At 48.3% G+C, this 24,718-nt stretch overlaps 2 protein-coding genes across 3 annotated transcripts in view; one reads left to right on the top strand and one right to left on the bottom strand.

Annotated features, from left to right (window-relative positions):
• LOC119437131 (formin-binding protein 1-like) overlaps positions 1–14,574 on the bottom strand; it is a 260,696-nt gene extending 246,122 nt beyond the window's left edge. Inside the window, exon 1 of one of the 2 annotated variants that reach the window (XM_049660307.1) lies at positions 14,332–14,574. In XM_049660307.1, the coding sequence (XP_049516264.1) occupies positions 14,332–14,355 (24 nt within the window). In that variant the 5' untranslated portion in view covers positions 14,356–14,574. The remainder of the gene's footprint in view (positions 1–14,331) is intronic. The other variant, XM_049660308.1, reaches the window with a different exon arrangement.
• Positions 1–24,718, top strand: part of LOC119437129 (death domain-associated protein 6-like) — a 168,246-nt gene that overhangs the window by 1,572 nt on the left and 141,956 nt on the right. Inside the window, exons 2-3 of the mRNA XM_049660305.1 lie at positions 16,331–16,387; positions 17,420–17,464. The gene's annotated coding sequence lies outside the window, so the exon portion shown is untranslated. The remainder of the gene's footprint in view (positions 1–16,330; positions 16,388–17,419; positions 17,465–24,718) is intronic.

Here is a 24,718-nt window from a genome sequence, read left to right as displayed (position 1 = left end):
TGGGTTCGACGGGGATACTCAAAGAGCATACAACTGGTTGAACCATCGATTTTTCTACTGCACTAAATGAAGGAAAACAGTAGATGCTATATTTATTGGTTTCCAAGAGGCATTTGATAAGTGTCACATAAAAAATTACTTCATAATTAGAACACATTAAAAAATTCAAAATTGCCATCATGGATACAAGCCTACCTCGAAAATAGCCATCAGTTTGTTTCCTTAAATGAAACCCGTTCTGATAATGTCCTTTTTATTCTGGCATACCTCAGGGTTTCTCGTCCTCGGACCTTTTTCCTTTCTATTGTTCATTAATGACCTAGTCACCACCTTTCTGTGAATATGAAGTTGTATGCTGATTATTGTGTACTATAGACGAAAATATTTTCAGTTGAGGATCAGATGAGGTTGAACAATCAATTTGGCAAGGTCGTTGCTTGGTGTACAGCATGGCAAATAGAAATTAATTACCACAAAACAGTTTACATGAAATAACACTTAAGAAAAATCCTTTACGTTATCAGTACGGCACTAGTAAGTTCTCTCTAACAGAAGTTGCAGAATACAAATATCTGGACTATGGATAACAATAATCTGACTTGGAACAAGCACATTGACACCATTACAGGGAAATGTCTTCGTAAACTCTTTCATCTGAAGCGCCCATTAAAATTTCTACTTCACCGGTATGCATTCTAGCATATAAAACTCATTCGTCCACTATTGGAACATGGTATAATAATATGGGGTCCTTTTACCAAGCGTAATATTGAGCAACTCGAAAAAATACAAAGAAAGCCTACGTTTTATCTATTACCCTATGGTTGCGCTTCAGTTCTGAGCTATTAAGAAGTGGTCGTCGTCACAGTCTACTGTGGATAGAATCGTATTTGCCACTTAAGGTTTTTGTTCCAGTTGCTGAATGGTACTTAAAGGGTCATGAAATGGTCGGACAAATTTGTAGACACGTAGGGTACAGTTACAGTAAAACATTCGCGTCGCAATTTAAATGAGCGTCTCATATTAAGAGAGCTATGGACAATGACAGGTTACCCTCCTCCCTGGCCATGCTTTTTCTCCTCAACCGTACACCAAGTGATCGGGGCTAAGCTCCGCCTTCACTGGCTCTACGTCATGATGTGACGTGGTGTTGTCTATGTCCGGTTGTCTTGGAGCCAGTGCGCGAAGGCTCTCCAACCTCTCCGCTAGCCGCCTTGCCGTCGATCATCAGCGAGAGCGATCCAAGCAGCGGGCGTTGCGGGCGTTCTGTCGCAGCGCTGAGCGTGTACGGTATTCCGGTAACTGCAGGCGTAAACTAAAGCCCCTCCATACAACTACCGCTTTGACGAAGGATCTTTAGCATAGACGTATGTGAGCGGGCTGATCGGCACAACACTCCTGGGAAAAAAGATTTAGCATGCACGGTCCAGCCACCTGGTGATGCCGAGCTTAACCAGCAGAACACAGAGCTAATATTGCTGTAACCAAGTGTAAAACACTTTAAACATTTAAAATGACAACGTGTTCAAGATTACGCTCCTTGCTGAAAATTTGCGCCAGCAGCAAAGAATACACTTGGTTACTGCTATATAGCTCTGTGTTCGGATAAGCTTTGTGTCAGCCGTACAGCCAGCTGGTGACACAAAGCTCAACCGAACACACAGCTAATATAGCAGTAACCAAGTGCAGTACTTTGCTGCTGGCACAAATTTTCGGCAAGCAGTTCACGTTTGTGCCTCTGTTCATCCCGTAAAACGCCCAGTGCAGTTGCACTTGTGTTTACACGAATACCAGACACGCTAAACTCTATTGTCGAAGTAATCCTTTGGCGTTAAGTGACGGCCACAAACGCGTAGATGATGGCATCATTCGGATACCGACAGTCCGATGCGCTGCAGCCACTCCGCTCGTCTGCTGCCTTGTAGAGGCCTGATGTCGCAGCTTGACATATTGCCATTTGCTATGTTTGCAGGCCACAATGCAACAAGGTTGAACCATGGTGCGCGCGAAAAGACAGATCGAGACCAACACTGACCGTGCCGCTCTCGTCAACACGGAGCACGTTGTAACACAAGCAGACGACACTTCCTGTGTGCCGGAAGTGCTTTTATGGTAGTAATATTGTCCTTGTGCATTCCTCCTTCTGTTACTTTCTTTTCATAGAAACAATGTAACTAACATCTCAACTGTTACGAACAACATTTGTTCACCATAATGTTGGAAAAATGATCGATGATGCGCACTGGGTAGCCAGTCTGATAGCTTGCCCATATGCTTGTCATATGGTCAAATCGCGTCCCCTGGTCAAGGGCGGCTGAAAACCCAGCAGACTGGCATGCTGCAATCAGTAGCGATGTGGAGTTTTAAAACCTTATAATAAATTACCCGCTTTACACGGAGCACTTCTATGTGTCAATTAATGATCAGAAGGTCCTACCCTAACGACAGTGCGTTTGTACAAAATCGTTTCAAGGTCCATTTAAAAGTCAACACCATCAGATATTATTCAATATTCTTCGGGTTATGCCACTCGCAAGTGACACACTAAATTGATAACTCCTTGTTGCGACTTGAGGTAGCATCTGGGCCGGTGATCTACAGCCATAGAAATGAGTATGTTCTTGAGTAAACGCGTGAGAAAAGGGGTTTATTCTACATATTTACAGTGGCTCCAGATATGGTAGCCCACTCCATGTAGGAGCATTTTGACTGTCTGACTCGCTACATAGCTCAGCACACATGAGAACACGTCAAGGCACACACACTGAACCAAATGCGTCCGCTTATAAAGCAGTCGTCTTCCCTAGTTCCCTACAAAAGGGAATTCGATGGCCTTGATGCGGCCCATCGGAAGGGTCGTATTGTCCACAGAACTCCGCCTCTGATAGCGAACGTTTGAGGCAAGGACGAGGCAATCTGGAAACAGGGGATTCACACTCCTTCCATGGAAGTCACCGACTTGGTTTATTGCTCTCCGTGACGGTCATCTTGCCAGGGTCGGGAGAGTGACCATCATGCTGGTCCCCGCTTCCATGAAGGGTGGCCGGTTGTGGTCGCCTTTAAGTGAGGTTCTTTGTCATCGTGTCCCAGTCTGTGTGGGGCAGTGTCGCCAGGTAGGTGACGCTGATGAAAGGGGCTGCCTCGATGGTAACAACCAAAGAATACACCCTGTAAGGAACGAAGCGACTGCATGTCCGCCGGTTGCGGTTTATTGAACCAACTAATTAAAGATGGCGCTAGCGCGAGCCTTCGCCTGCGTTACAAACCCCCCTCTTCTTCTTCTATAGTTTCCAATACACTCCCGCGGCCGCGTTGCGCGTATGCGCTTTCAGAAGGTAGATACGCTGCACAGGACGTCGGTCCTGCTGGTCGATCGACAGTACTACAGATCAGAAACAATCTCTTTAGAGCACTTGAAAACATCCGGTCCACAGTGCAGTGAAGAAGGGTTGCACATAGAAGTCAGTCTTACATGAAAGAGATGATAGCACATTTCCAGGAAACGGCAGTTGCTGTCGGGGGTTTCTGGCGCCTCGAGTTGGCAGAGGCACGGTAGTGCGCGGAATGGGATACAATGACGTTCACAGATGCGGGCGTCGGGTTAAAGCATGGTAAGCGAACAACGGGCTGAATTCAGGAGCTTGGAAGTACTTCGGTATAACGGGAGTGCGGTACGAATTCCTTTTGTAGAAGGGCGGTTCTTGAAGGAAGGCGAGGAAGGACGGCGAGATGAAAGGACAGGTAGGTTTCCCAGTAACAAGGCAGCAACGTGGTTTTCGATTAAAGGCTTGAAGCTTCGAAAGGGAAGGCTGTGAACCTGCCACTACCTGCCAGTAGTTACAGTAAGCCCTGAAGGCTGGCTACTCCTGGAGCACGACATTGCGGTCGTACAACTTGCCGAATCGTTTTCTTGCGACGCAGGTTGTCGATGGGAAAGCGAACGCTGCTCCAGGCCGGTTCACCGCCTTTGTCGGTCTTGACGCGAGCCTTGAAGTTGCTTCACTTGCGGTCCAGCTTGTAGCCAAAGATGGTCAGGAAGCGCTTGAACGAGTTGGCCATGGCGGCCAGGGTAGCGGCGGACGGACCTCGCGCGGCGAGGACTACGACGAGGGCTCTGTGGGATCTTTAGACGCGAAGAGCCTCTTCGGCCAAACGCTACCGTAGTCTGGGTGCGGCCAGCTTCGTTGCTGAAGGTTTGACGAGAAAAGCCGTTGGGGCGCGCTTTCGCTGTGCTGGCATGCTTTCTTCGGCGCAACAGCTGCATTCTCTTGTCGTTTTCCGAATGTGCAACAACAACCAGACGAGCTGGCTGCTGCGGCGCCAGCGGTTGCGGTTGCTGCTGCCATCCCACCAGGATGGAACGGAAGCCCATGAATCAACCGACGGCGTCCGAGCGATGGGTGGAGCCTCAGTGTTGAGAATGTCGCACACTTTCACTTGACCGTGGCTGAAGTAGGAGTTCGAGTCGTCGGGCGTCGGGATGGCGGTGGTGGACTTGCCGTTGTCGGCGTCATGTAGCCCTGTTGGTCGATGAAGGTGAGCCTTTCGGCCGATAAAATCGGCGCAGTAGCATACGGTCGGGTCAGGGTTTTCACGTATAGTCGGGTCGCTGACGTTGTGCTGTAGCTGGTCTCGGGGCTACGGTTTCGAGCACTGATTTGCCGGTGTCTGATCTCGTGGGTTGACAATGTGGCGTGGCAGTCCCTTATGGTGTGGTCACGGTTATCGCACAGTACACAGCAAGGATGGTCGTTCGATGCAGATCCTGCGGCCAAGGCTAATGCTGGCGGTACCGGCGGTGGTAGACAAGGTCGGCATCGCCCTTGTTCCGCAGAGGTAGTTTTCGGTAGGCACCTTGGACGGGAGGCCTGGCTCTCTTCTCTGCTCTCGACTTACACCTGCAGGAACTTCATGACCTTTCGCACCTCCTCTTGCCGTGACCTCGGAGTAGCCCCGTCATCAGGCTCAGTCTCCTTCATGCATTGACGGTAGAGAATAGCGATATCTTCGTGAAGCGATCGCATAAGGACGCGATGAAGGATGACCGCGTATTCTGATGCTGGAACCTCGAGGCTGTCGAGGCAGCTTGTACGAAAATGCACCTCTTCGTAGAGTTCCCGCAGCTGCGATACGTGAGAAGAGCGATCAATGGGCGCGATGGCAAGTTAACAGTCGATGTGGTCGTCAACGAGGGCGGTATGACAGCCGAACCTCTCTCGGAGCATTTTCACTGCTACAGCGTAGTTCGCTTCCGCCAGACACACACCTTCGATTGCACGCTTCGCTGTTCCGGTTAAGTATGATCTTAAGTACAAGAATTTCTCGATGTCGGACAGCTCGCGGTTGTTATGGATCGTAGCCTCGAAATATTCCCAGAAGCCCTGCCACTCGCGAAGTTCACCGGAGAAAACGGGTACCTGTAATTTCGGTAGGGCAACTCGGTGTAACGGTGCTTGGGAACTTGCTTGAGTGGAGACGCCTTGGGTGGCGGTTTTGCTCAGAAAACCCTGTGTGGTGCTGTCTCCGGCTCTTGCAGCAGAATTGAGAATGAAGCGGACCCGGCTCATGGTGTTGCGGATCTTGTCGTGGTACTCCAGAGCGACGGTGGCTTCCTCCTCATACTCGTCACCGTCGTCCATGAGGTCGGAAATCGTCTCGTTGAGCGCTGCTAGCGCCGAGTCCTTGTCCTGCAGATCATCCAAAATAACTTGCAGGTCGGATGGCGAAGGATGCTCGGCTTGTAGCGCTTCGGTAGCGAACGAGATGAGCCTTGTAGCAGCAGCTTGAAGTACGCCTCTGCTGCGTCGCAGCCGATCCATCGTCCCGGTGCACGACGCCAGTCGTCTCCCGGGTCTCACAGTACCATAAATGTAAGGAACGAAGCGACTGCGCGTCCGCCGGTTGCGGTTTATTGAACTAACTAGTTAAAGATGGCGCTAGCGCGAGCCTTTGCCTGCGTTCCAAACCCTCTTCTTCTTCTATAGTTTTCAATAGTCCTGCCGATTCGGGACGCAACATCCTCTGGCTTCACGGATTAACTGTTATCAGTATTCTTTCTTTCCTAGAACTGTCAATGACTGGAATAATCTCTCTAATGATGTTGTATCACATAGCGCACTGTCATTGTTTGAAAGCAGCCTCACTTAACCCTGACTATTCATGGCTTTGTATAATGTGTTATGGTGCAATTTTGTCTATATTACTCTACTTGCAATTCCATTTTCGTGCATTGCGTTGTAATTATTGTTCTGCTGTACATTGACTGTTCGTTCATGACTAACTTTTTTGACGTTCTTCACTGGTCGATCTGGGGCAGGATATTTTGCTCCACGGCAGCGAATCCAAATTTCACTGGTCGAGCTGGAACGGGTTCGCACTTTCCACTGGTCGTTTCGAATCAACTCGCTCCGCATCGAATTGCTTTCACTTGCTCCACTGCCAAGGAGCGGATTCGGGCAGAAATAGGACGAGAAGTATACTTTACTTCCGCTCAGTGGGGGACGGCGATTTCGGTGGTCATGGAAACACACAGAGTGGAAGTCGATTTTTATGAGGTGTGCGCACAGACTTCCGGTACAACCAGCGCAAAAGCATTTTCGCTCTCCGCTATCAGATTACGATTGCTGAAATGCGAGCACTCACTCCAGCATTTCGGCGGCCGCTCCAGATCGACCAGTGAAAAACACCATTAGTCTCTGTACCCACCCTTCCCTGATCTTTCAGAGAAAGATCGCAATATTAAAAAAGCTTAACCTTGCACTAGGCCGTGCAACGCTTGAAACAGCAAAGCTGGGCGATCATAACCCAGCATTTTCCGGAAGTGCGCCGTGAACTTTTCATCTTATTACTCATGATGATGATAATTTCTTTTCGCGCATCTCGGATTTACGGCTGTCATTGCGCGTCGCATAGCGCAGCTTGCTACACCGACACCGCGTTCCAGGAGACCCGCTCCGTGAATGCGTCTATCTGTCTCTCGCTCTCATAGCGCGCACAACCTCTTCACGTCGCAGAGCACGAGCGTACGAACGCGCCAGCTGTGAACGAAGATGACGACGCTCGAACGCAATCATATGGTTCGCAGAAATGCATGTTTTGCAAGCGTGGCTGTTCCCTCGAATGTATGCTTTTGTGTAATTGTGGTGTTCAATGCGGCAATAAAGAAAAAAAAAGGGGGGGGGGGGCTGTATAGCCTAGTGGTTACGATGCTCGCTTTGGGACCGGGGGTACGCCTGCTCGAATCCCGCCTCAGAAAGTTTTTCTTGGTAGTTTCTTGATACGCATCACAAATTACGTCTGGCCTTAACAGCTTTGCTGTTAAAAAAAAAAAAAAATTCTTGTAGAGGCAATGGCCGCCTCAACGAGTAATTTAGATCAATTAAGGCTTAGAATTATGCTAACTGCCGCAGGCAATTTTTAAAAATTTGGTGCCGCTAAAAAAGAACACCCTGTATACAGATTCCACCTGCACATACGGGCGACCCTTATAAAACAGTGCAAGTGCAGTTTCCACACGCATAATTAAAACAATTCGCTCAAGAACTTTGTGAAAGTTACACATTATCCGAGAAAATAAAAATAAATAAATGAAGGTCGATTTGATTAGCGCACGGAAGAATCGAATTTGTCCATTTCGCTTCCGCCGCTACGCCGATAAAACTTCCATCAGCCGACGCAATGCCATAGGTCATTGCGGCGCAATGACAGACTGAGCACGTGCTGGATACGATGCTCGTGGAAATATCCCGCGACGGTATCGCGAGATATCCCCGGGCGATTCCGCCCGATAACGGTCGATGACTAACGACCCCGCCGCATCATACCCGATCGGTCGCCCGCAAGACGTGCATTGGCAAGACGCCGAAAAGAGGCAGGAAAGTGCTCGCGGCTGCTGCAAATGGAACGCGCGGACCTCCAATGGTGCCAGCTCAAGGCGCATTCTCTCACGCGACTGTCGCTATACCGTTTTCTGAATGCGAGCAGTCGGCTCCGAAGCCAATGTGTAGCACACAAAATGTTACATCACGCAACAATCGACGATATTTAGATGTCAACGTCCACCTGCCATAGATACGCATTCATCCGTCCCGACAAGGAACAGAGCGAGGGCAAAAATGTTCGTTCATTACACTGTGCTACACAGACTCACAGCGTTTGCTCCGTGGTCAACAACATTGAGCGAACGCTGCGCGAGAGAAAATTTGCGCGTGCGAAGGTCGCACCTACACGGCACTCGTTTACACGTATAAGGAACAGCATTGTGCGCAAAACGATTTCACTAGGAAACGGGGAATAAAGGGGTAACCGACCGTCCAGGCGGGATCAACGCGGGCGTCGCGAAAAAGATGCGCGCCTTTCACCACCGGCGCGAGTTCCGAACGAGACCTGCGGGCGAGCGCACACAAATTTCCGGGACTCTGCAGCAAGGTCGTCGGCGCGCGCGCTACAGGCACCGACCCCAAGAGGAACACGCGAAGGAAGGCGGACGGACGGTCATGGCCGACCCTGTCCTCCCTGGTCGCGGTCGGTGTTGGAAGAATCAATCGATCCGGATGGGCGCCGCGAAGGAGTGACAGCGAGGCCGACTGCCAGTGTGCAAGATGGGACGACAAAAAACTACACGCGACGCTTGGTGAGCAAATAGACGACTGTCACGGAGCGGCATCGTTTCGAGTCATTGACACGCCGATTAACGGGCGTCAACAACGTCGTGGTCTCCCGATGCGGCATATAGTTTCGAGATAGCGACACGCCGATTAACGGATCCAAGTGTGTGCGTCCGTGTGGTGCAGTGCGGGGCGCGACCTCGGACAGCGGGGGGGGTATAAACCGCCCCCTCACCCCTGATTAAAAGGGGCGCGGGCAATACCTGCAGTTCCCCGACCTAGGGAATTAGGGAAAGGAGAGGCTATTTAAGCGCAGGTTTTAGGCCCTGCTAATCAGTCTAGACGCTGAACCTGTAATCTGCTGAGAAGCAGTCGGGGGGCTAGTGCTGTCCAGTATCGCCTGGCCACGTCGGAGCTCGTAACTAGTTGACGTAAGAGACGACAAACCAACGTCTGCAACGAAGCTCACGGTGGTTCGCCTCAGGTTAGCTCAACCCGCTTGAGGGATCCCAGTCGGCAAATCTAGACTCCCGGGAAACCCAGCCCAGCAATCACATCCACCTCAAGAAGATCGGCCCGCCAGCATTCTTCGGGAAAGCTCTGCGCGCCGACTTAACGGTTTATGGACTTGCAGCTGCTGCCCGGCCACGCGTATGACATCGTTGTTTTCTTTTGAACTTTATTTTAGTGAACTACTGTTAGTTGTATTCTTTTATATTTGATCCACGCCCTCTTTCATGTTAATATCCACTGTTAATTGCTCGTCATATTTGTCTTCATCATTGTGTCATATTAAGTTCAGGTGCGTTAGTCTGTCTTGTATCTTTTTTATTATTTTAATTTATTAATTTGTGTATAATTATCAGCCGATAAATACCTTGTTTGTTTTTTGTTTTGTTTTTTAACTCCCGACTCTGACTCTTCACTGTGTTCGCTCGAGTACCCTCGTGTACTTGGACTTCGGTACATACGGAGCCATATTGCTTCGGGACGATAAACCTTACGAATCAATCCACCCCCCATTACGAACGAGGTCCGCCCTGCACTTGGTTCAGCGCTCGTGCAGAACTGACAGGGCAGCCCTGTGCCCCACCCGTCTGAGGAGCGCAGGGAATGCTGCCAACTCGTCGTGCACGAAGCCTGCAATGTGTCAACTAATTCGGCAAGTGCAGGCGAATCGAAAGGGCAAAATGCTGTCTCATCTCGACCTGACCGCCAATGCGCGTGCAAACGCGGTCGGGTCGGTGGTTCGAAGCCAGCAGCAGGTCGCTCTGTTGTGCCGTCTCGACGCCGGCATTTACACCAGACCGTCAGGTGCAAATGCTGTCGGGCCGGATTCGCGTCAAAACGAAACTACAGAACGGCATCGCCAGCGCTATAGAATTTCCCTACCACACCTTCGTTCCGCGTGAAAAGAGTAGAGAGAAGTGGGAAAATACGCAGTTGCGTCAGGAGCCAAAAGGGTGAGTCTACTCTCCCCGGCAGCCGGGGAGAATTTCGGAAACAAATTTCTCCCGACACTCCGCTGCGCTCGTAGTCTTTCTAACAGAAAAAAATCTTATTCAAATGTTAGAGTGTGTGATATGGCCACTTTCAGCTATGCTTCCCAGTGTCCCGACATAGCTGTTGGTTACAACAAATTTATATTTCGTGGAAAGAGGAGGGGGGTGGGTCATGTAAGTGCAAGAAAGTTTTTACGTTCCTGGTCTATAATATATATAGTTATAAGCGTTGCAAATAATTACTGAGCCGTCGATTACCCCCCCCCCCCCCCCCCCATTTTTCATGCGTCATAAGGCGTTCCTAGTTGGTTTCAGCGATGTCCTCAGTGAGCTAAACAAGACACTTCGTTTATACTTGGCGAAAATTAGAGTGTACTAGACAATGGTATTCTAGTACACTCTAGCGAAAATAAAGGGCGCGGTATGGGCACTATGTAAGTAAACTTCAAAGACAGGGGGGGGGGGGGGGGGGCATATCGCTGATTATAATATTTGCAGTAAATTACGCAAGCAAGCAATCCGGGACTTTATGAATGTGTTGTACGAACAAAGCATAATTTATTCATTTGCCCTGTGAGAACTGTTAACTCAACCGACATGAAATCTAGGGAAAGTTGAGTGGGCAGGGGGGCCATGGTTCACCATGTGTTATTGAGAAATAGGTTTGTCTTTTAAATAGAAAAATGAATGACTGACGCATTTCCAGGCTTTTTCACTTATTGTAATAGTAATTCTATATATATATATATATATATATATATATATATATATATATATGGTCAGATCGTTTGCGGTGGTAACCAACGAGCACCGCTTAACCGAGCTGTCAGATGTACGACAGCTGTCAACTATTACGCCATACAACTACAACGTCCTGCTTGTGGAATGCCAACGTACTTCGCGCCGCCCTGCAGAAAGAATATTTTGAAGCCGTGGTGCACGCCAAATGACCGCCTTCAATTGCGCGATTGCAACATGCGCCTCAACGTTGCAAGTGAAAAAGGTTAATTAGCCGGCTAGTGTTAATCAAGCTAATAAGTGGGCTGCGCTTCCAAACGCCTGCCGCTGCGAAAAAAAAACACAAAAAAAAACACAATAATCTGTCCTGCCCTCAACATTATCCCGGCTCTAACAACTTCCAAATGAGATAAAATTTGCAGTTTCTGAGTTATCTACTCAAATGTTATCCAATCAGCGCGATTATTTTTTCCGCCATTCGTTATGCGGCCTTTGTTTTATATTACACTGGTGGCAGTAATAACGAATCGAATCGGGGCCAACTTTTGCACTGTACCATATCCCATCCAGACGAAAATCCCGGTTTTGATTATTCCGGAATATTGAGCTGCGGCGATACCGTTGCATCCACCAGCACACTATCAGCGCGGCATATCAGCAAAATTAGCGTTTATCGACGCGGTAACATCATTCTGAAATCATAAACACGGCGGGGGAGAAAGAAAGGGAGGGGGGCGCTCGGGTGCAAGAAAAATGGACAGTGTTTAATTTTTAAAGAAATTATGGGGTTTTACGCGCCAAAACCACGTTCTGATTATGAGGCACGCCGTAGTGGGGGACTCCGGAACTTTCGACCACCTGGGGGTCTTTAACGTGCACCTAAATCTAAGTACACGGGTGTTTTCTGCATTTCGCCCCCATCGAAATGCGGCCGTCCTGGCGTGGATGACCTCGTGGCTCGTGCTCAGCAACCCAACACCATAGACAGTGTTTAAACCAAAACTATGACCCAAGTGGGAAGAGGAGAGGTAGGTATGGTGCAAAAAATGAAACAGCATCTCGAACAAAGGTCAGATACATACATAATACGGTGGCAATTCCAATACTGTTGGTGGTACAGCCACAAACGTTCATCCATCCGCAGGGTCAATACCCCAGACACACGGGCAAAAATAAAGTCCTTTGCAAGAAACCCCTTTTGTTACTACGAAGGACGCTTTGCAGAAAGGAATTGAGCCGATAACACACAGCAGCGCACTAACGCCTTTATGTGGTTCCTCAAATGAACGCAGCAAAAAAATTAAAAAATAATGAAATAAAATAAAAAGCACCCCTTGGTTAAAGCAGCAAGAGAAAACATTTACTGGAAGCTGCGCATGAAGAATACATTTGGTGATTGAAGACCCTAAAAACATTTTCTCCGTTTTTGATGGCTTATAATGCGCATATTCGCATTCAACATGGCGGCGCTAGCGACGTGGTGCGGGCGTTTCAGTAAATCTTCACTGTTCAACAAATCGCATTATCGCTAAAAATTAAAACATTCTCCAAAGTAAAAAAAAAAAATACTTACTGGGCACCGTAGTTATGTAACAGGTTTTCTTCTACTGATGAGTTGTGCACGCTGTATGCGAGAGAGCACCTTTCCGCTCGAAAAGTCCCCTTACCTAAAGGACTAGAGTGCCCGCGAGTCAGGGGTATTACAGCTTTCCCGCGCCCATTGTTCACTGCTTCGCGACTATCTATAGTGTGTAGTGTTACTTATAGTCACGACGAATGGCATTAAGGGGACGAAAACCACTTGCGTTCCGTTTGCGTCCCCTTATGTATATCTCTGAAGCGTTTCGCACAAGTACCCGACAATGTAACCAGACGACACAGCTGAAGCTGCAGTTCGGTTGAGGCTCATGGAAACTGACAATTACGGTATTACGCAGGAAGGAGCTGTAAATGTCAGAGCTAACGGTTAAGAAAAGGGGGGGGGGGGGGGGGGGGGCGAACGTCACATTGCGAGCAATGCTTGGCACGCACAAGTATGAGTCAGTTTTTTGCCGCGAAGCCTCGTGACGAAGCTCCGCTGAAACAGAGAGAAAACACACACACACACACACACACACACACAAAAAAAAAAAACTGCCTGTCACTCAAGTATCTGCAGCGAGCCTTGGTCGATTAAATGGTGCTTCTCGCGTAGGACACCGTTCTTGTGAGCTTCCGGGCAGTAACAAACGTGATGGAACTTTCGGATATTCACCGTGACTTCCTATCGGCATGTTGTGTTCTCTTGACGAGCTCGAACATCAGTCACTCGCGCAGCCGGGACGACAACGATCAACTGCTGCAATGGGCGAAAATGCGCATTCTCCAACGCGGCTCAGCCGCGCGAGCAATAACAAGGCAAAGCGCGGAGAACACCAAGGCAACTCCTTTCTCCGCACGCAGCCGCCGAGGCGTTTGCTTCGAAGCTTTAACCCAATTCCACCTGGACGACACAGAACACGTGCATTGAAATGTGCGTTGTACGCATGAAACGTGCGGGTCAACAACTATAGATGGATTTTCGTTCGAAAGCTCTCCATCCAAACACGTTAACCAAAGCCAAAGGAACATAAACGGTTTGTCGTGCCTGATTACCCGTTCCTTGTTTATTTTCTTCCTTTTTAACCTTCATGGCGACGGTAGCTTTGTTTAGGCCGTTTCTACGTACGCAATGTTTGGGCTCAGCGGTCATCGCTAGCAGAAAGCGAGCCGATAGTTAAAGCGACACAAACAACAACCAAGCAAACGAACGACAAGCCAGGGCTAGCGACATCCACGTTTGCAACAACTAAGTGCGTGTTTGACCGCACTGTTTGCATGAATGCCAACACCAAATAACACATCTTACTCGTTTCGGTCAGAGGAGTAAGCTGTGTTACCTCTTGGCAACTCTTGAGCATGGGCACAACGGTAATGGTAAACTTGGCAGTAGGCAGTTCCTTCGCAGAACGCAAACAGGCCATCGGTTTTCACGAAAACACCAGCACGCACACAACAATGCACAGTACAAGTAAAATACGATCATGCTGGCTTGATCACCTTAGCATTTCGGTCAGCACCGCATGACACACCACTACATTTTAATCCGTTAATTCAAAACACGTAAGGCACCCGGCGGCTGGGCGAAGTACATTTTCCTTCGTTGCTGAAGTCACTCAAAGTTGAGGGCTGAGGCTACTTAGACAACGCCGCAGGACAAGCGTGGGGCTCATTTCTGCGACAAGTGAGGCTGGGAATAAACGATGAAGTAGTCGGTTGAATGTCTTTAATGGTGCTTATGAGAGACCGACATTCTATAAGTGCAAAGGATGAAGAGCACCAAGTCAGATAGCAAAACAGCGTACGGAGCTCAGTTCTCGGTGCATCGTCCAAAAGTTTCTACCGCAAGTTGCACCGTTTAGACGCAACGCGTGCTCATCAGCAGAAGTGCAAGAACGGACACTCACCCAGAGCTCCAGACCCCAACTCATGTTTTCATTGACGAATATCCAGCGTGCAGTTGCAAACGATGTTTTCGACGAATAAACGCTGAGCAGTATCACAGCAGTTTGAGCCACACCTCACGTATACGTTTCAGAGCTTCAGATGCACGTCTGTTCTTCCATTTCGACACAAACACCAGCCATCATTTTGTGACACACGCAGGGGCAGCTCTGACTAAGATGGCTGCCAATCGCTGACTGGCCGCGGCCTCTGGCGGCCGCTATATACAACACGGATTCTTGTGGAAACAGATTTGTCGACAAAATGTTTCTTTAATTTTATGCAAAATACCGTAACAAAATTTTGTTCATTTCAAGATACCTCCGTCACTCCCAAAACAACTTTAGGCAAACTCAACGCTTCTCCATGGTTACCCGACGTCCCCTTGCCGCGAGCCGGCGAGGACAACTGCGTCGTCTGCTACGGCGGCCGCCATTCTCATGCTCATCCCGCTCGGAGAAGTGCACTATTCTAGGCACTATAAGTGCACTGCGTGAGCGTCGCGCCGAGCCTATCGTTTGCATCGGGCGGCTACGTTCACTTTATTTCCTTTCTTCAAAGCATACATGAAGGAACTGCACAAAGCAGTTGCGTTGTACACATACGAGACATACACGAAGCTTCTCGTCTCGTTGTACACATATGAGACCAACGCATTAAAAAAAAATTATTATTAAAGCCAGAAGATGCGTCGGTAATTCTGTTGAATCTGCCTTCCTCATTATAAAAGATTATAAAATGTGCCTATCTGTGATTGAAAACTAGAAAAGCTGAAGGAAAAAAAAAAGTTTATCTACAGAGAACACGTTGATACATAAACAGGAACATTAGTTTCACGTTGCCTACTCCAGATGTTCATTTCCCTCTTTCAATGCATCTGGCTGAGTTCGTGGTCGCTCAGTATTTGCTACCGAATAAAATGACCAAATAACATTAGATAAGCTAACTCTGTTAGCAACACAATAAATTGCCCAAATCACACGATCCCCTCATGCATGCATCGCAGCAGCAGTAAGCTAAAGGCAGATGACGCGGGCCGAAAAAGGGGATGGCAAAGAATTGGGTGCTACTGTGACATAGTCTCTCTTGATTTTTACGAGCCATGGGAGCCTTCTTTTCGGGTATGTAGGAATGTAAAAAAATCAACAAACTATTTTTTTCTAGAATGCCTGCTGTGTTGGGCGACGCGGTGGCCTGGCATCCTGCGGAGGGAACGCTCTCAGTGCCCACCGGTTGCATGGCAGAGAATGGACCAAAAAAAAAAAAAAAAAAAAAAAAAAAAAATGGCGGGGGTGCATTTTGCACGGCACTCCTACAAGAGGTGGCACCACCCTACCTTAAGTGGGATTCTGCGCGCTACGCCCTCTAGCACGCGCATCGAGGCGCCACAATCGTTGTAGCGCGTTATTTCCCTTGGTAGCTTTTGTGGATGGTAGCGTTTTGGCGTCTGTCCGTGAATGAGGCTGCAATGTCTGTGAAATCGTTCTTAAAACCAATGATAAAGCAAAGTGAGGTGATCATAATTTCGGACGATGAGGAAGGACAAGATAGCGGGGATACAAATGTTAGTATTGGCTCACGATTTGTGATGTGCTGTACTTCGGACGCGTCTGTCACTTAATGAGGCAGTAATGTCGATGAAGTCGTTCTTAAAACCACTGATAAAGAAAAATGAGGTGATCGTGATTTCTGACGATGAGGAAGAACAAGATAGCCGGGCTATAAATGTTAGTCTTGGCTCACGGTTTGTGATGTGCTGTACTTCGGAAGTCGGGAAGTTGCATATCGTGCTTCGGATTTCCCGGCGTCTGCGAGCAGCCAACTATTTGCTGTGTGGTAACGATCTTATTTTTCTGAAAATAGTGGCACCAAAAGTTTGGTTATGGTATGCTTGTGACCGTACGTAGAATATCTCACGCGGTGATTGCAATGCGTAAAACATATTAACGTCTTCTCTTTTAGGTGGCTGGAAGCGTCCTGAACACGCACGGCCGTACAAGTAGCACTGCGTCGGATTGGGTAAGTGCGGATTCATTTACGTGCATGTGTGTAAATAATTGCGATAACCCCATCTATCTTCGAAGTAATTACATTGCTCTGTTTAACGCAGTTTTTCGTTGCGCGAGAACGCATCTGCGTCTCCGAGATCTCGATGTGCGTCTCCGGTCAACGCTATGCAAGATCGAATGTTTCGCTAGTAAAACTGAATTGACTCCCTCGAATCACATCACAGAAATGTTTGTTCCCACCTGCGGAATGTCAGTAAGTTGCCCCAAGTCGACGGACGTGTTGTTCTGCGGATACCGAAACGGGTGTCTAACCGGACGCACAGGCCTTTCGTACTGACAGTAGCGTCTGGTCACATAAGCCCAGCGAGCGGAGGAATCGTGTATCTTATTGGAAACGTTGTACATTCACGCAGCCCTATAGCCAGCGTTAAACTCAACGCAAGCGTTTTCACGTTCTGCATATATAAATATATAACTGTGCATGCCGTATGTGTAACGCTCGACGTAACGTATATGTAATGTAACGTGTATCTAACACTCGAACGCGTGAAAGCGATCGGGCAACGATTCGCTTGTTCAAGCTAGCCATGAAACGGGCGTCAGTATGTTGCTGTTCAGAATAGCGTTACGTTTCCATCGTAGCCCAAACTGCTTGCGTCGGCGGATCTCGTAGGGAGCTGAAAGAAGCCGCAACGCCATCAGGCCAGCGCCAACGCCATAGGGCCAGCGCCTGGTGCCCTACCAGTGCACGACGACACGGTTTTTGTGCACGACGACACGATGTACAGTTTCTTCACCTTGGGGAGTGCTGCTTTATTCTTTCCATAAATAGCACTCTTCCAAAAAGTTGCTGTGATAGGAGGAGGATGCACAGGCCTGCATATATTTGCAATATAACTGAACATACAGGGTGGATAGATTGAACTTCTGGGAACTTTGGTGAAATGTGTTGGCATTTGCATTGAGTTGGAAGACATGTAGATAACATGTAGTGGACCTCTGTGTACTGTGTAGTATGTGATAAATTTTCTTTGTCTTTCAGAGTGATAAGTCTAATGCCACACCACCTTTACGTGAAGCTCAAACGGTGAGTGAGTGACTGTGAGGTCCACTTTTCAGACTGTCAGAATAACTTTTCACCGTGCCAACAAACTAGAACCTAATACAAGCATGCGACTAACATCTGTGTAAAACATGCATTAAATGTGCGCTATCTTTCAGAATGATAAAATCAAAGTCGCACAAATTCTAGATGAAGTTGTGAGGCTAAGTTACGGACAGTGTCACTGCTGTCACCCGTTCGCCGTCGACGTGAAGTCGATCGACGGGGTATACAAGCCGGTTGGTCGTTCTGTACTCAAGCGAACGCAGTGAAAGAGTAAGAGTCGGGAGTAAACAAAAAAACTAAATATTTATCGACTGATAACGATACACAAATTAATAAAAAAAAATTGTGCAAGACAAACTAACACACCTGAAGTTAATCAAGCTCAATGATGACGACAAGGAAATAAGACGACCAATTAACCGTCAATATAAAAATGAAACAGGGCGCGGATCAAATATACAAGAATACGCTTAACAGTAGTTCACTAAAACAAAGTTCAAAAGAAAACCAATGATGTCATAGGCGTGGCCGAGCAGCAGCAGCAAGTCCATAAACCGCAAAGGCGGTGCGCAGAGCTTTCCCGAAGAATGCTGGCGAGCCGATCTTGTTGAGGTGGATGCGATTGCTGGGCTGGGTTTCCCGGGAGTCTAGATCTGACGACTTCCCTCAAGCTGGTTGAGCTAACTTAAGGCGAGGAGGAGGAGGAATAAACATTTTATTGAAATAGCAGACTAAGGTTCTTGCGGGTGAAGCCCCTATTCCAGGGCCCCACTGGCTCTAGCGGCTCGTTCGGCTTGGTCCAAGGTTGCCTGCTGGCTTCCCAGGTCCTGCCGGGCGTGTCGCGCCTCCCACGACTTTTCAAGTTCGTTGCGTGTGATGAGGGGTGAGTTTCCCTCTGCTGGTCTTTGTTTGCAATGCCAAGTGATATGCCGGCCACGGCGGCTGCATTTTGATGGGGGCGAAATGCAAAAACACCCGTGTACTTAGATTTAGGTGTACGTTAAACCCACCCCAGGTGGGTTTTGGAAATTTGGACCACCCCAGGTGGTCCAAATTTCCGGAGTCCCCCACTACAGCGTGCCTCATAATCAGATCGTGGTTTTGGCATGTAAAACCCCATAATTTAATTCGTTTTAATTAATGCCAAGTGATATCTTTGAGGGTTGGTGTGTTGCACACTAAGGACAGCAGTCATCGTATTGGGACGGGTGTATTTTGCTGAGTGTGTGTATGTTGGGATATGTGTTCGTTTGTAGGTGTCTCCAGTCCCTGGATTGCCAGCATGTGAGTTTAGGGTGGGGTGGCGCCATTGTCTGCCTGACGCGTCTTTCCCTATCGAGCATATCTCGCGGCAGCGTAGGTGTGAGGTATTCCTCCCGGGTCGATGTGTCCACGGCTCGGAAAATTAGGCCTCGAGCCAGGCGGTCCGCCCGTTCGTTTCCCTGTACACCTTCGTGAGCGGGGCACCGTGTGATGATGTCTTCTCGAAAGTTGGTTCCTGTGTGCCTAGGACGCTCCGAGGGAGGACGCCCCTTAGAAACAGTGCGGCAAGCTCTTGCAGATGTGCGAGAACATGTGCAGGTTGCCTAATGCCCTATGCCGCTCGTATGGCTAGTGCTATGGCTGCCGCTTCGGCCACGGCCGTGCTCTTGGCGTGAATCGTAGCCGACGTGATTGCTTGGTTCCCTCTAGTGACAACCGCAGCAAATGCTCTCAGCCTCGAGGGGTAGGGAGTTGCATCTGTGTAGTGAGTATTTGGGTCGTTGCGTAACCTTTCGGGGGGGGGGGGGGGGGGGAGTGCCACCGCTCTAGCTCGTGTGCAGCCGGCGTTAAACATGGGGTGCATGTTCTTGGGTATTGGGTCCACGTGTATGCGTTCCCTGTCTTGTCTGGGTATTTGGTGCGTCTCCTCGCCGCAGAATTGGGCTGCCAAGGGGTAGTGAAGTCTCTGTAGTAAAGCTCTATCTTGGGTTGAGTCTCTCTCTCTCTGCGCGATCAAGACTGCTGCGGCGTGTTCATCGTATGTATTGTAAATACTCAGACTATCCAGACACTCTGCCAGTGCAGTCAGGGAGGCCTAGTGTAGCTTAGTAGGCAGTGTGTATGAGTACGTTGGCCTGCTCTGCTTCACATCTGCGTGAAAGCTGCTATGGTAGCGCGTATGTAATGCGGCTGATGACGAAGGCTTGTACCAGTCTCCTGATGTCGTCCTCCTTCATGCCATCCTTACTGGGGGCGATTCTTATGAGTCTCGATACACTCCTGGACGTATGTTCGAGTTTGTGTAGCGCTGACGATACGCTGCCCATCTCCTGAATTAGCATGCCTAGCACCCTGAGCTCCTGCACTTGTTTGATCTGACTTCCGTTGATCTCCAGATTGAGGATGGGGGAGCGTGTCTGCTGGGTGTTTTTAGATCTGATTTGTATAAATTCTGATTTTTCCGGTGTGCATCTCATGCCTGCCCTCCTCGCGTGTTCGTTAATTGTGTTATCACTCTTTGTAGAGTGTCTTGTCTGTGCCTGTAGGACCCCTTGGTCGCCCAAAGGGTGACGTCGTCCATGTAGATGGCTACTCCAAGTTCCGGGTCATCCTCCAACGCTAGAGCCAATTTCTGCATCCCTATGTTGAAAAGTACTGGGGAGAGTATAGAGCCCTGTGGAGTGCCCTTGTTGGTCACGTGAATCTTGTCCGATCTTAGGTGGCCCAGCCCTATGGACGCCGTTCTGACTTTGAGAAAACTGTGCACGTAACTGTAGATCCTCTCCACACAGCCTACCACTTGTAGGCCAGTGAGTATGTTGTCAAACCAAGGCAAGCAGGATTCTGTTTATGGTTCTGGGTGGTGGGTTGAGAACCTCGTCCTGAAGGAGGAGGAAGACGTCCTGCGTGGAAACCTCATTTCGAATCTGTACATCGGATTTGGTAGGAGTTCGTTGTCCGTCTCCCAAGCCGTGTTTGGATGATTTTTTTGAAAAGTTTGCCAAGGCAGGAGGTTAACGAGATTGGTCGGAGGTTCTGTAGCGATTTTGGTTTCCCCGGCTTAGGTATTAAAATGATCTCAGCTTCTTTCCATTCAGGTTGTATGGACCCTCTTATCTTCCAAACCGTGTCGTTGGAACAGCTGCATTAGTTTCTCTAAAGCTTCGGTGCCCAGGTTTCTGATTTCGGCGTTTGTAATACGATTCAGTCCAGGCGCCGTGTTCCTCTTGAAGGACAGCGCTGTAACATATACTTCTGAAAGGGTGGGGTTCGTCAAGGGTGGGGTTAGCCGGTCCCGTATAACTTGGTGTGGTGGTTGGGATTACCCTTTCTCCCACATACGTGTTTTGGAGCTCGTTCAGTTGCGTCTCGTCTGAGCCTGCGTAGTTGTTAGCTATGCGTCTCAGGGCGAGCGTCGTTTCTCCGCGTGGTTGCAGGGGTGAGCATACTGCAAAGGGTTGCCCACGTGCTTAGAGTGCCGCGGAGAGAGTCGCAGAAATTTTTCCAGTTCATAGTGCACAGCTCTTGCGAGTACACATTGACTGCCTCCGTGAGTTGTGCTACGCGCTCTCTAAGCTTTCGGTTGTGCCACTGTTTCTTCCATCTTTTGGTAAGGCTTCTTGTTGTTTCCCAAAGGTGGCTTAGATGGTTGTCGACCACTGGGTTATCCTGTGTAGTTTGAAATTGTGTAATGGCTTGTTCTGCCGCGTCTCATAAGTACCCCGTCAAATCTCGTATCGTGTTGAAGTTCGGGGCCTCCAGTTTGGCATTCCGTAAATTTCTTCCAGTCTGTCAGACATGCCGTGCCAATCGGATGCCTTATTTTTGCCATTTGAATGGAGAAACTGAGAATGTAATGGTCACTCCCCAATGTCTCGTCTAGGTTAGTCCATAGTGACTTCTCTTTCATCACTTACGAAAGTGAGGTCAGGGGCCGTAGCTCTTGACACGCTATTTCCCAGTCTGGTGGGCGAGTCAGGCTGCGTGACGAGGATCAGATTGTGAGTCTGAGTTGCCTTCAGTAGGCTGGTACCTTTGGCTGTGTCCCTTCTGTAACCCCACTTCATGTGCCAGGCATTGAAATCCCCTAGCAATACTACTCTATCACCTCATTTCGCGGTGTTCATGATGTGTAAGATAATTGGTGTGAAGTCCGCCTTGTGTGGTCTTGTGGCGAGCTGTATACATTTGCTATGATGTTCTTCGGGCGACCTCGCTTTACCGGCCATATCGTGGCTATTTGATGTGGTATTTGAATCCCTGGTATAGTTTCGACGCTCACCTCGAGGTCCTTCCTAGCCAATATTGCCGTCCTCGTGTGATCAGCGTTTTTGTGGAGTGTGTATCCTCTTATTGAGCGTTTCGGTTTGCCTGCTTCTTGAAAGCATATAAGATCTGGTGCAATTGCCGCTGCTTCCACGAATTGTGTCAGTGCTGCTTCTTCTTTGTGCAGGGAACGGCAGTTCTGCCGTTCCCTGCAATGGTGTGACTGCGTGTGTCACACCATTTAGTGTGAGCGTGGTTATGCGACGAATTCTCTCTGCCACTTCTTGTTCCGAGGTTGATATGATGACTATGTTCGATCCCGGCTTTATCCATAACAGAAAGTGCTCACCTGTTACGGTGTGTTGGTAGGCGGATGAGACTGCCGCAGTCATCTCCGGGGTGGTGATTGTTCGTAGTGGTAAGCTCTGGTGGGGTCGAATCACTATATTGAAGTCGTCTTTCGGAAACGGCGGGTATTTGATCCCCTTCCTTTTCCTTCGGGTTCGCAGTGGGTTTTCCTCTGGTTTCCGTTCTTCGGGTTTTCTTAGTCCCTATTTCTTCTTTCTTGCTTGTTGTTTTCTTTGCCGCATAGCGAGGACGGTGTGCCAGTCGTCCTCGGTAGTTGTTCTTTCAATAGTTTCAGAGTTCGCTTGATGCCGTCGGTCTTGCTCGTCGAAGGTCCGGTAAGGTCTATGTCCTCTTCCGTTGAGCAGAGGAACGCCCATCGGCATTCTTTGTGTCAAGCACAGATGCCTGGGCCATCGTCAGCGTCTGCGTTGCCGGCATCACTGGTGCAGCTGCCAGAGTCTCCTACCTATCGGTAGGCTTGGCGCGGCTGCCACATAGTGGAGGGCTTCTTCTGATGTGGTGGTGTTAGTAACGACTCCCGGGTCACAAAACTGGTGTCCACAGATTCCGGGTGACTTCACGAGTCAAATGGAGTCGAACTTTTCTGGGTGTTTAGGGCAGAACACACCAAAAAACATGGAACTGCGAAACGCGATGTGAGTGCCTCCGCACTCCTTGACGCCACCTCAAGTTTAGGTGAACTACCGTGAGCAACGTTGCAGTTTGTCGTCTCATACGTCAACTAGTTACTCGGAGTTTCGACGCGGCTAGGCGGCCCAGGCGATACTGGACGGCACTAGCCCCCCCGACTGCTTCTCAGCAGATTACAGGTTCAGCTTCTAGACTGATTCGCAGGGCCTAAAACCTGCGCTTAAATAGCCTCTCCTTTCCCTAGTTCCTTAGGTCAGGGAATGGTAGGTATGGGTGACAGTTCACCTAATTATCTCATGACTCCCCCAAACATCTTGGCCGTGCCTTTTTTAATCAGGGGCGAGGAAACGGATGTTTCCCCCCCGCTGTCAGAGGTCACGTCCCCACACTGCACCACACAGACACACACGCACACACTTGGGTCCGTTGACAAGCACAGAAAAAACAGCAGCCGCCGGCCACACAGCGCCCATTAATCGGCGTGTCGCTGTCTCGAAACTATGCCGTACCGTGGGACCATGACTTTTTTTTTGGCGCCCGTTAATTGGCGTGTCACTCTCTTGAAACGATGCCGCACCGTGAGACCACGACGTGAAACTATGCCGCTCCGTGACAGATAGTGATCTGCTCTTGTAAAAAAACAAATCTAAATAAGATTTTTCACTTTAGTAAGAGAGAATTGTTGCTTTACACTCTTTCAGTTATTCTGTTCAGTTTTTTCTTTTTTTAAGGTGAGGAAGCACGAGTCCATGACTGCCTTCACTTAAATAGAAGCAAACTTGAATTGAGCTCTACAGCAACAATTACCTCGGCTAGCACAAACTTAAGCATGCACATATTTAAAATACAAGTGCTGTTTGTCTCCTTTGCACGTAACATGTTAGCAACCATGGTAAGGGCTTTCTATAGGAATGGAGGGATTGAAGTGATACTTTTTCTTAGTTGAATCAGCTGTGGTCGCATAGCTTCTATGACATTTCACTGACCTCCTGAGTTATAGTGTGGGTTGCTGCTGTTTCTGAAATAGCTGTTGAGCACACTGCAAGGCCAGTTTAAGCTGCCAAGTGATTTCACTAGATTTCTAGATTTAGCAGTGGTTTAGCAGGATTAAGTAAGGGATTTTCCACCTTGGAAAATTCAGCATGAACAAAGCAAAGAGCAGCAAAAAATGCACATCTGATGGGAATGGTAAAAAAAAAAAATACACCTGGCGCAGTGCCTGAGGATTGTGTTGGAAAAGTTGGCACATGTCAGTTCCACGAGAGATTGAAACAGGTGGTATATTTGTAATCTTTTTTTTTTTTTTGGTAATTTTTCACATTATGCACACGTGGTGAAATAGTGCTAAACTTCTACTTGTTTTTAGAGAAAGCTATTAATGAACGGGAAAAAAATTGTCAAAGGTCGTCGGGCAACGACGACAATTTAAAGAAATGTGCTTTTTTTTGATATTTGCAACATTGCACTATGCCATGCAAGTATAATATAGAAAATACCTTTATTTCCAGTGCAAATATAAGTAATGGGGAAGTAGCTCACGGAGTTTTCTAGGTTTGTGAACAAAGTAACTTTTCTTCTTAAATTCCTGAAAGCGCTGCATTTTTCAAATGCACTTGCAATTAGGGCTCTGTGCCTACTTCTCTGTACATCCCAGCTTGTTGCGATTTACAGCAGAGATAGGCCTTTCGGTAAATCATGTAATGATTACTTAAATAAAATGCACAATCCTGTGCATTTTTATTCTAATTTTTGAATACATTTTTTTACTCAGAACATAAAAATTAAACAATTTACTTTATTGAAGGGTCTATAAAAAAAGCCCCCCCCTCCCCCCCTCTATCTTGTTTCTTGTGAAAAGGTAATACAAGGACATGCCTCCTTCTCTCCCGAGCTTTGCTCAACGGTAAGAATGAGGTCATTGCAGTCGGTGGAAATTGGTTTAAGAAAGGAAAAGAACTGTTTCAATGAAATGCACTTGCACAGTTC

Source organism: Dermacentor silvarum, chromosome 1, assembly GCF_013339745.2.
Source record: "Dermacentor silvarum isolate Dsil-2018 chromosome 1, BIME_Dsil_1.4, whole genome shotgun sequence".
Lineage (NCBI taxonomy): Eukaryota > Metazoa > Arthropoda > Arachnida > Ixodida > Ixodidae > Dermacentor > Dermacentor silvarum.
The sequence above is the reverse complement of the archived record's forward strand: the minus strand, read 5'-3'. Positions and strand labels throughout refer to the sequence as shown.